Source organism: Cucumis melo, chromosome 6 (assembly GCF_025177605.1).
Source record: "Cucumis melo cultivar AY chromosome 6, USDA_Cmelo_AY_1.0, whole genome shotgun sequence".
NCBI classification, from domain to species: Eukaryota; Viridiplantae; Streptophyta; class Magnoliopsida; order Cucurbitales; family Cucurbitaceae; genus Cucumis; species Cucumis melo.
In genome coordinates this window covers 32,543,022-32,554,397 of record NC_066862.1, presented here as the reverse complement: position 1 = coordinate 32,554,397, position 11,376 = coordinate 32,543,022, and the positions used below count along the sequence as shown (strand labels likewise).

Below are 11,376 nucleotides of genomic sequence, written 5' to 3'. Positions count from 1 at the left end.
GGTGTCCTCTTGGGCGTTTTTGCTACCATTTGTGGTGTTGGTCTAGGGTGTGGAGTTCAAAAGAGTTTCAAATGTGGATGATTTTTGGCATAATAGAGATATGGTTGAAGGGATTTGGATTTTCCATGGTTTTCGCAAGACCGTTGTTATAAGGAGCATTTAAATTTTGTATGCAACTCATTTTTACTTTGGAATTGTTCTTTAATAAGGATGCTATTACCTACACTTTACTATATTTTGACTTTTAAATTTTCAATGTTTGGTTACCCTACTTTCTCAGGAAAGGGTAAAAAACGACATAATTTTGGTTTTATATTTCAAAACTAGTGGACTCTTAAACACTCTTATTTTTGAAATATAAAACCAAAATTGTATCGTTTTTTATTATTTTCTTTTTCTTTTGGTTCGATACCCTCACCTTTCGAAAAGAACATTAACTATCTTACGTTTATTTACGCATACACATATGCTTTTAAGTTAACGAGTTTTGTCCCAAAAATTAATTAAGAAATGCAAACATTTTTAGATACTTAGGAAAAATTTGTAATCATTAAATGTTTATTTACATTTGGCTTCACAATTTATTTATATTTGTTTATATGTTTGCAGGGTAATTTGGTATTCAAATGATCTCTCATAAATGAAACTATTTGTCCTTGCCAAAGTTCTTCAAGTTACAAATAAAATAGAAAAGAATGGATGATATTTTTGGAGAAACCTATTTCACGGGGATTGAACTTGTGTTGGATCGATCACTAATATTGGAAGTTGAATGCATGAATATTCTATTCTTAAAGTGACTTTAGTTATTGTTGGGAGAGTTTTCAAATTCTAAACCCTTTATCAGATCTTTTTACTTATTAAAGTTTTCATGTGAACTTAAAGGCTGTGAATTTGAGCTTGATTGATTTATGGATTTGACATTCAAACCAATTGATTGGATTTTGGGATTAGTTAGACTTTAAGCCAAATTAATTTTTAGAACTTAATACCAAATTTAGTCAAACTTTTTATTTGATCAAATAGTTACAATGCAAACACGTGACATCATCGTGATTTGCCAACTTATGTCTTCAATTATAATTTAGAGCAGAGCACACTTCAAGCTTTAGTAGGGTGGGACGAGGATAGTCACGGAGAAAGAGATAAAAAAAACAAGCCAACTAGTAACCAGAACCCATCAAATAGAGATGTTTACATGATATACACGAGAATTGGCATGACTTTCTCATCCAAGTTCTTGCAACCCTTTGTGTATTGCATCCCTTCAAAGTTTCTCGTTTAACTTTTACGAAGATCAAGGTGACAAATTCCTTTTGGAAAGAAATTTTAAAATATAGACACTCATTTATCATAGTAAAACTAATTTGACAAAAATCTTAAACTTGAAAAGAGTTTTTTAAAAAATATTACAAAGTGACAATTGTTTAAATTTGGCTATTTGGCTTTTGGAACACAATTGTTGATTGTTTAGATCGATTTTGTAAGAGTTTTTATTTTTTATTTTTTTACGCTTTCTTTTACACGATTGTTTATTTTTTCTTATATTCATGAAAATTAATCTAAAAGATTAATTTAAAGGGTATGAAAATTTTAAAAAATATAACAAGACATTGCATTTTCTTTACTCTCCCAAATAATGCTCCAGCAGACTTGGTACAATGGCATACCGCCATCTCTCGTTTTCTTAAGCCAAAAACGACTTCTCCTTCTTTATTAAGAATACCACCTTTGATCGTATCAGATTTCGAGATTCTCAGCACCAAAATTTCTCTCCTAACCACTTCGATATGGCCAGCGACACCGAGCCGGCGAAGCTCCTTCTGCCCTACCTCCAGCGAGCCGACGAATTGCAGAAGCATGAACCTCTTGTCGCATACTACTGTAATTCTTAGCTTTTATCTTCTTCCAGGCTTTTCTCGTTTTGATTTCTTGATTGACGGGGGTTTTTTTCCCTCCATGTTTAGGTCGATTATATGCTATGGAACGCGGACTAAAGATTCCACCGGGCGAACGTACCAAGACCACTAATGCCCTCCTTGTTTCCCTCATGAATCAGCTCGAAAAGGTTTTAGTTTTACTGCTTTTGTTAATCTAATATTTGTTCAAGTTGGTGGGTTATATGGATGTTTTGTCCCGAGTATTGGGAGGCTGACGAACTGGGACTGCTAATTTTGATGGGTTTTTGTTTGAAGATTTGGTATTTTATCTTAAAGGAATGGGTAGCAGCATGTTGCCTAGAATCAGGGCCGATCAGAGCTACTTGGGGTTTGGGAAAACATATATATATATGTATGTATTAGGAGGGCTTTCTATTTTTCTAATAAATTGAGTATTCTGTAACAAAACACAATGTATATGGAATTTATTGTTGCTTAGAGCTGCTAAATCAACAACAAACAAAAAGGGAGGTTTAAGATGAAGAGGGTAGGGAAAGAGAGATTGGCTTAAACAGTCAAACTTATAGAAAGTTCACGGGTGCTTTAAGATTTTGCAGATTTTGGAATCATCCTTGAGGTTTAAGATTAATCTATCAGTAAGTTTAGCTGTAGTATACTGACTTGTGCATTTTGTAGCTCTCCAAGTGATAACAGTAATTGGTCTTTGTCCTACCTTGTCCTTCCTTCTTGTGGCAATCCTGAGTTGGTATATGTTTGGAACTGATCTAGGAGAAATTTCTTGAACACTCCAAAAAATTGGAAGAAGATTTCATTTGTTCTCTCAAATATTTTGATCTCTTACCTTTCCCTTCTTAGGTTCTAGCCAAATTTGCACATTGCGTTTTGAAGTAAATTGGTTTATTTTTGTGGGAGGACGCCAACTTGGAAAGCAAGTGGACCCTTGGTTAGTGGTACCTTATTTATTGTAGAGGGAGGTCTTGCTAACTTTTTTGGGAAAAACCATGTATTTGGTGGTTATATGTTGCTGTGATTCTCCTTTAAACAGGTGTCATTTGGCTTAAAGTATAGGCTGTTTTATATGGGAAAGAGGCCTTTAGATGGTCTACAACTAGAACCGAGAGAGGTAATTGGCAAAATCCTTGGGACTTGTTGACGTGATTTCAAAATATTTTACTTAATTCATAATGCTTCTTCCTACCAGCTATTGGTAAGTTTTTCGGAGACTTCTTTTGCAAGGTGCCAGATAAGAGGGTGGTTGCCAGTTTGTTTTTTGGATAAGAAACAAATATATTCAAAGAACAAAAGAGAACAACCTAAGGGCAAGGGACAAGAGGGCCCTCCTCGAGAAAACTAAAGAATAAGGGCCTTCCAATTGTGGAAAATCGTAGAAAGGTTGTAATTGCAGAAGTGTTTGGTGTAATTTGTACTCTCCCCCCAAGAAGTTGTGTGTTGAAACACAGTCAAAAAAGAATCAAAAGAATTATAGTTGTCTTAAAAAAATTCTATTATTCATCTCTTTTGAAATACACCACAAAAGGGAACGGGTAGCACATCTCCATAGAATGTTACCCTTTGGACTAAAACCTCTGCTATTGGGCCCTTCAAGCGCCCAACTATCAACCTTACTAAGAAGTTAAGACTCCGGATTAAAGATTATGAATAACGCATTCCTAGCTTTGCTAGTAAAGATACAATGCAAAAATAAGTGGTCTAAGGTTTCCTTGTCTTTGAAACAGAAGCAACATATTGAAGGACTGAGCGCGGTGTACATGAATCTTTTTTGAAGTTTTTCATGAGTGTTAAGACTATTGTAGGCGAGCGAAGAACTTCACCTTTTTCAGAATTTTAGTCTTCCAAATGTAACGAACCAAAGGTAAAGTGGTGGGGGGGGGGGGATCTTTTGGTTAATTTAAGAAAGGTAGACTTCACAGTGAAACTACCAGCAACATTAAGATTCCAGCTAAGACCATCACGATCATCCATTGGGGCCCTTGAGTGAAGAGTTTCCAATGGCAACGTTATCAAATTCATTATCCGACACATTTCTCAGAAGACCCAGATTCCAAGAGTGACTAACATTTTCCGCTAGGGGTTGAACCTCACACCAACTATCCTTCCAAAATCTGATTTTTGCGCAAGGGTTAATCTGCCACCTTTGGAGAGAGACATTCCTCCGTCTATCAATTTTATACTTGAACTGCTCCTCAAGGGAAATCCAAGCCTCTTTCCTATTGTGGGCCCGTCCAATGGAGAAACCCAAGTAATTAAAGGGGAGAGTCTCCACCATACAACCCAAGGTATTAGCATAAAACTCCAGATCGACACTGTCAAGGGTTACCGGTTTATCAATTAGGACAAAGGTTAACTTGCCTTGACTTGGAGAAACTAGTTATTTCAAAATTTTGGAGGGGTTGTTTGGCTCACAAATTAGATTTTGTAATTTGAGGTTAAGAAGCCAGGTCTTTGTTTATGGTGTGTTACGTTCTATTATTGTCTTCTACAAATCATAAGCTCACAAACAAATGTTGGCTGTACAGTTTGTTTTAATATGAAACAATTTTGTTAAAGATATGAAATTATACTAAAAACAAGAATTAAGATCTCATCTAATAAAGTTGCAAAACTTCTGTTAGGTACTTAAGCACCTTGGAGAACTAAACCTAAAAAGCCAGCTATTGGGGTGGGAGAGTCAAGCCACTTAAGTACTACATTAGTCATCTCATTCTAACCAATGTGGGACAAAGGTATCCGGTAATATCTTGGCTCCTAACAATACTCCGTTATTGGAAAGTCGATGTCCTATCGGCCACTCCAGTGGCCCTTCATTTGGCCACACCCGATCAAAACCATCCGCAAGTTCAACTTCAAAACACCGTCAGCTGGCTTTTATACCATTGTTACGTGTTTAAGCACCTTGTTGAACCACACCCTAAAAGCCAACTATTGGGTTGGAGAGCCAAGTCATTTAAGTACCACACTGGTCATTCCATTCTAACCAATGTGGGACAAAGACATCTTATACTACCTAGGTTCCTAACAACTTTTCTAGTTGGATATTGTATTGTTGAAGATATAATTACAAAGGGTGACACATTTTTTCCCAAAGAAAATTCAAGTTTGATGTTTCCCCTTGCTTTGGAATATTTAGGCTTTTCTCTCAATTTGAACCGATCAATTATGGGTATGTTTTGAAAACGAATCAAATGTCACAAAACAACTCATGTCTTGCCTCTTGCCTCCAATTGAAATGAAGGCGATTAGGTTTGAAGACTTGTAATTAGCTTACAGCTCCGTTGGCATTGACATGTCCATTTGGATAGGAAAAAACCAACCAAATTCATGCTCTATTGAAGTGTACTCGTAGTGTTTTCTTTTTGCCTATTTGAAATAGTGGTCATTAAGGATCAAAGATAACCAAGCATAGACAATGTTAGGCGGAACCACCAAGCACCCTACATATACCCAAATCTTCAAAGAAAAAGTAAAAGCAATGAAGATATGGTTTTTTGTTTCATTATCTGATTTACATAGTTGACACCAATTTGGCGAATGACCATCCAAGGAACATATTTACAAATGATCAGGAGTATTGAGACATACGTAGCTAAGCTCCTAGTGGAATTACTTGACCTTTTTAGGTAGAGATCCTTCCAAATAATATTGTATAGCCCATTGTTAGGATCATCAACGAAGTACTATATGATAGTTTAAGGAAGGTTCATCTTAGTATTATTTTGGATTCTTAAGGAGCCTTTATCATTGGGAGGCAAATCTTGGATCAAGTGCTAAGCTATTGAAGACCATAGGAAAGACAAAAAGGAAGGAGCGAAGAAGGATTTGAGAAGGTATATGATCACACTGATGGAAAGTTCATGGGAAAGATTATTGGTAAAACTGCTTTTGGGTATAAATGGAGTAGTCGGTGTGTTAGAATCGTTAATGTCTCCATCTTCCTCAATAGTAGCCCTAGGGGTAAGATGAGGGCTACAAGGGGGCTGAGGCTAGGCAATTATTTCTATCCATTTCTCTTCATTCCAGTTGAGTTGTGGGTGTGGATATCCTCAATAGGTTGGTGTTTACTGGAGTAGAAAAGGATTTTGAGGAGGGTTTTGATATGTATAGAGAGAGTTGGCCGTTTGCATATTTTGTTTCCAAATTATATTTTCTTTTTCTATCCTAGGAAGGAAAGTTCATTTGTGGACATGAATAGGTTCTTGTTTTTGGTTATTCTGTTCTACTTTTTTGGACGTGATTTTGGGCCTAAAGATCAATTTAGGTAAGAGTTACATTGTGATTCAACTAGGTTGAGTAGGCATGAAGCTTCAGTGAGATGCAAGGTTAACCAACTTTTCCCTCTTATCTTGTGCTTCCGCTTGGTCATGATCCAAAGGGCGTGCCATTTTGGAGATGGTTCTTGAAAAGGTCCAGAAGTGTCTGGGCTCTTGGAAGAAGGCCTTTTCTACAAAGGGAGGCTCACTGCTCTGCCCAATGACATTATTAACCTCCTCTCTTACACAGTTACACTCTCAATGGACACCCATACCATAACGCGAAGAGGACCATGTGGATGCATTTGCTTCATGCCTTTCTATGGATTACATGGAAGGACAGAAACGACTGCCTTTTCAATGACAATGGAAGTTCTTTTGATAACTTGTCGAACTCGTTATCTATTATGCTATGAACTTGGCACAAATGTACATACTTATGTAGTTCATACAATCTATCCTCTATTGACCAGTTGGAGGAATCTTTTGTAACTCTGTTGGATTGGGCTTCGGCCATTTTTATTGGCTGTAAATTTCATACATCAAAGAAATTTGTTTCTTATACTGGGGGAGGGGGGTCGCTGATCCAAACCATCATAAGTGTAGTCCCTAATACTTCCTTTATGTTTTCCAGATCTCATTTGCAGTGTGTTAGAGTGTAAAGAAGTTGATGAGGGATTTCTTGTGGGAGGGTACTGAAGAAGAGGGTGAGTCTCATTTGGTTGGTAGGAGGTAGTGTCAAGGTTTAAGAAAATTGGGTAAGTTGAGGTCTTGTAATGAGACCTTTTTTGCTAAGTGGTTATGATTCTTTTTTCATGAACCTAATGCTCGATGGAGAAGGATCCTTGTCAGCAAGTAAGGCCCTCACAGTCACGCTTTTTAGTGGGTTTAAGAGTTCTACTCGTCCCTGGAAACTTATCTCTGCAATTCTCCCCTTCTCCTAGTTTCTAAAATGCTCAATTGGGATGGTTCTAATACCTACTTTTGGGAGGGTGTTGGGTGGGAGACAAACCATGCCCTTTTCCCCTACCTTTATCATTTGTGCTAAACGTAGCTGCATCATTGGTGGTGTAGCCTAAGGGATAAAAGGAGAGAAATCTCCAAGAATAAAATTAGTCTTTTGTATGAATCAAAAGTTATCAATGTAAGAAGACAATTTCTCTATTTAGAGAGAATTGCAAAACAAACTAATCCTAATCCTAATTAATCAAGGGAAGTAGTCCTAATCCTCATTTACCAAGGAAACTAATTGTAATTTAATTATTCAAGGAAACCAATCCTAAGCCTATTCAAACAAAGGATCTGACCAAGTTGGTGTAAACTATATGTGTGCCTTTTAGCTATTACAATGTAAATTGACTTCGTGCATCATGCCATTTGAAAGAGTTTTGTGTTGTAATCTTCTTTAGCTTACGGCTTCACTTTCCTCTTATATAGTTCCATTTATACAATGGAATTACTTTCTTATTAAAGAAAAAGAGAGAAAAGAAAAAGAACCTTAGGACCTTTGATTAGAACATGGAGAAGTATGGATCTTACTGGAGTTCATGCATCACTTCTCTACCTCATTTGTAACTTCATACATTAGGTTGGCAATATGACTGCTTACTGATCAATCCATCTATCGTTTTCAGGATAAGAAGTCACTAAACCTTGGGCCGGATGATAGTTTGCATCTAGAGGGTTTTGCATTGAATGTCTTTGCAAAGGCAGACAAACAAGATCATGCTGGTCGAGCAGATTTGTATGGCACTGAATCAATGATCTTCCTTCATATAGAATAATATTTTTATTCTGGTACTTTTAGTTAGTTATGAAGATTCATCGTTGTCTGACTTGACTTGGACAAGTGCATTTAGAAACTATGATTGGATTAGATTGGATGGCGGATGACTTCTAATGGTTCACATTATTAACTATTGTTCACTTTGAAATCATTATTCACGATTTTATAATTAAGTTACTTAATTTATTCTCAAATTCAAGTTATCTAGGAGAACACCCGAAAGAAAAAGAAGAATATGGTGTATTAAAAAATAAAATAAATAAGAAATAATAAAAAGAAGAATAATAAGAAATAAATAAAAACAATTCCGACATATTTTTATTTGATTTTTGTTCTAAATGAAAAAGGAAACTACTTTGAAAATAATTTTGGAATAAGTTTTCTATTTTCTTGAATTCCAAGCAGCTAACTTTTCTCACTTGTGGAATGTTGTTGGGTACCTGTGTGTGTTATGTGCAGAACATTTGACTGACCCCCCCCCCCCCCCCCCCCCCCCCCCCCCCCTCTCAAAAGAAAAAAGAGAAGTTCTGGTGTTCTAAGTCTTACCAAAATCTGTTTCAGGATAGTTGTTGGTTGAGCTCAAGCACCATTCTTAGTTTTCCATAACTTCTCATGATGGGTATAAAAGATGCAGGCTTAGATGATAATTGCCTTTGAAGTTTTTCGTGTTCAGTACCTTTGTTGAAGTGTTTCATTTAGATACTTGTAGGGTGTATATGTATGTTTAAACTCAATTAAGTTATGGCATCCCTTTTCATTTGTGAGCTTTTGCCATTATTTGGCTATGGACTGACTGATACATACTTTAGTCTCTTGAGTTTCTAATTGGTTTTGAGATTTTATTCACAGGAACACTGCAAAAACATTTTATGCTGCCAGCATTTTCTTTGAGATTATTTCCCAGTTTGGTCCACTTCAACCAGACGTGAGTTTCTTTGCTGAATGACCGTGTTTTAGTTTTCTGAATCAGATCTTTGCTTAATTGTTCTAAAATTTCATTTGTAGCTTGAGCAAAAACGAAAATATGCAGTCTGGAAAGCAGCAGATATCAGGAAGGCTTTGAAAGAGGGAAGGAAGCCACAGCCTGGTCCACCTTCTGGTGATGATGATCTGTCTGTTCCTTCAAGTACACCTGCCAATGCCAATGTATGGTTCGGTCCCTAACTCTAATTTCTCTTGAACTACCTTCTAAAAACTACATTTATGTCTAATGAGCAACATAAACAGCAGACTACACAAATAGAAAGTAGAATTATTTGTTTAATTTAGTACTCTCCCTTTTTGGAGTCTTGTAGATATTGTGGGAGAAAATTGCACCATTCAGGAAGTCTTCTGCTGCCTTTATTATTTTATTCCCCCTTCGCTTGAGTTCAGTCTTCATCGTATTAAAATTGTTAATGATCTGATTCTGAAGCTCAATCAGTAGTATCTTCGCTTGAGGGTTATAATGCAACCATGATGTTTGACGTTTGTTTTTATAGGATGCAAGACCAGGAGAGCCTCAAGTCTCAAGAACTCAATCACAATCAGATTTGTCGCCTCAGGTTTATGACAAGGCTAATAACGATCACACAAATATGCCACAAAGTCCTCAGGTATATGACAACATGAACAATCACACATCTTTAAACACATCTCCACCTGCCCGATTCCATAATGAAGTTGACAATCAGCACCCTCCAAACATTCCATCATACCCTGCAGCTGGTTATCCATCCCATGAGTTTCATATACCTCCTCCGAGGAATGAACAAGACAATTCCTCGTACACTCAGCCATACCACCACATCCATTCCTACTCGCAAGAGCATCAACAACAGCCGTTGCCTCATAATTATCCATCTAATGAAACTTCCCCTAATTACTCTTATCCCCATTTCCAATCTTATCCAAGTTTCTCTGAAAGCAGCCTCCCGGCCGCCCCCTCTCACTATCCAACCTATTACCAAGGATCTGATGCTTCATACTCTTCTCAAGTGACTCCTCCTCCCGCCAGCTACCCATCAGCTTCCCAGTATCATTCGAACGGCAGAGAGGAGATGGCCTCAGAACCTCAACCTACCCAAGCTCCAGCCAAATCATACCATTACGACAGCAACTACCAGCCAGCTCCTGAGAAAATTGCCGAGGCACACAAGGCCGCGAGGTTTGCAGTAGGGGCTCTGGCATTTGATGATGTTTCAGTTGCGGTAGAGCATTTGAAGAAATCACTGGAACTGTTGACTAATCCTTCAGCCAATGTGTGATTTTCTGCTTTGTTGCTGGATTGGCTTATGTGAATTTCTTTATGCTTTCTATACCAGGTTTGATGTGTAAATTTAAGTCGATTTGTGCCCCAGGAAATGATTGATCGGACATGTTATTGAGAAATGTTATTGATCTTTGATCTTACAATTCCGAGGAATGTCTTCTACTCATAATTTAATAATGGCCTGGTTGAATGTTGAATATGAGTTTAGATTGCATACAGAAATAAATTGTTCTTGGGATCTGTGGATTGTTGGTATGCCTTTCATCAGGCATTCATACTTGTCCTCTATTTGTGTGGAGGCTTTGGTTGTTATTTGAAAATCTTAAGATTATTGAAAGTGTTCATCAGTTTTTTTTTTAATAAAATAAAAATTCCTCTTAATTATTTGAATGACTAATGAGAAGGGGAATTAGTTGAAGTTGACAATTTTTAGCTTATATTGTGTAGTTCGATAATCTTTTTCAATCAATCCAATTTGCACGTATGCAATGTGATTTGAATACAATGTCTTATGCTTTGGCGAAAAATTTGCTAAAAGAAACCCAAAACTCAATTTTTTTTAATTTTATTTTATCAAAGTAATCTCTTTAGAAAACATGTATTTTTTTCTAAAATACCTACTTTGTCCTTGCTTTTAAATGAGCTATTTTTCCATTTTTCATCTTCATGTTTCTTTTTATTAATAAAACATCAAATACCTTAAATGATCTAAGTTTAAACTTTGGGAGCATTTAAAAGTAAAAAACATCAATCTAATTTATAAGTATGTTTTAAGAGAATATGATTAAATATAGATCAATCATTTAGTTAAAACAAAGTTATATTGACGGAGATAATGACCAAAATAAAATTTACATTTGCATAATACAATATGCATATGATCCCATCTTTTTATACTATTTTTCATGTTATTTGCAATCAAACAAAAAAAAGGAGCATTTTATTTTTCAAGAAACTATTGAATTCAAATAACCTTACAATGTTTAAACTTAGATAAATTTAACTTTGGGAGCTTGGAATTCAAAGTTTTTGTTTAAGCATTTGTTTTCTTTCCAAGCATGATTGGAAAGAACCTGAACAAGTGTATGAAAATGAGTGGTTATTTTGCTACATGAATTTACAACCAAACCAGAATCTACTATGGCAAAAGTAGGAAAAAAGAAAAAAAAA

At 36.2% G+C, this 11,376-nt stretch overlaps 1 protein-coding gene across 1 annotated transcript; it reads left to right on the top strand.

The window, feature by feature from the left end:
- Positions 1 to 1,624: 1,624 nt before the first annotated feature.
- Positions 1,625 to 10,446, top strand: LOC103491081 (protein HOMOLOG OF MAMMALIAN LYST-INTERACTING PROTEIN 5). The gene is made up of 6 exons (XM_008450905.3): positions 1,625 to 1,884; positions 1,968 to 2,068; positions 7,804 to 7,913; positions 8,805 to 8,880; positions 8,961 to 9,101; positions 9,437 to 10,446. The coding sequence occupies exons 1-6, from the start codon at positions 1,791 to 1,793 to the stop codon at positions 10,199 to 10,201; spliced, it is 1,287 nt and encodes a 428-aa protein (XP_008449127.1). The 5' UTR covers positions 1,625 to 1,790; the 3' UTR covers positions 10,202 to 10,446.
- Positions 10,447 to 11,376: the final 930 nt, after the last annotated feature.

Excerpts from the sequence above, each read along its gene's own strand:
- LOC103491081 (XM_008450905.3), top strand. The coding sequence starts at position 1,791 with ATGGCCAGCGACACCGAGCCGGCGAAGCTCCTTCTGCCCTACCTCCAG. Across the intron at positions 2,069-7,803 it reads TCATGAATCAGCTCGAAAAG|GATAAGAAGTCACTAAACCT; the intron begins GTTTTAGTTTTA and ends TATCGTTTTCAG. Across the intron at positions 9,102-9,436 it reads GTACACCTGCCAATGCCAAT|GATGCAAGACCAGGAGAGCC; the intron begins GTATGGTTCGGT and ends TTGTTTTTATAG.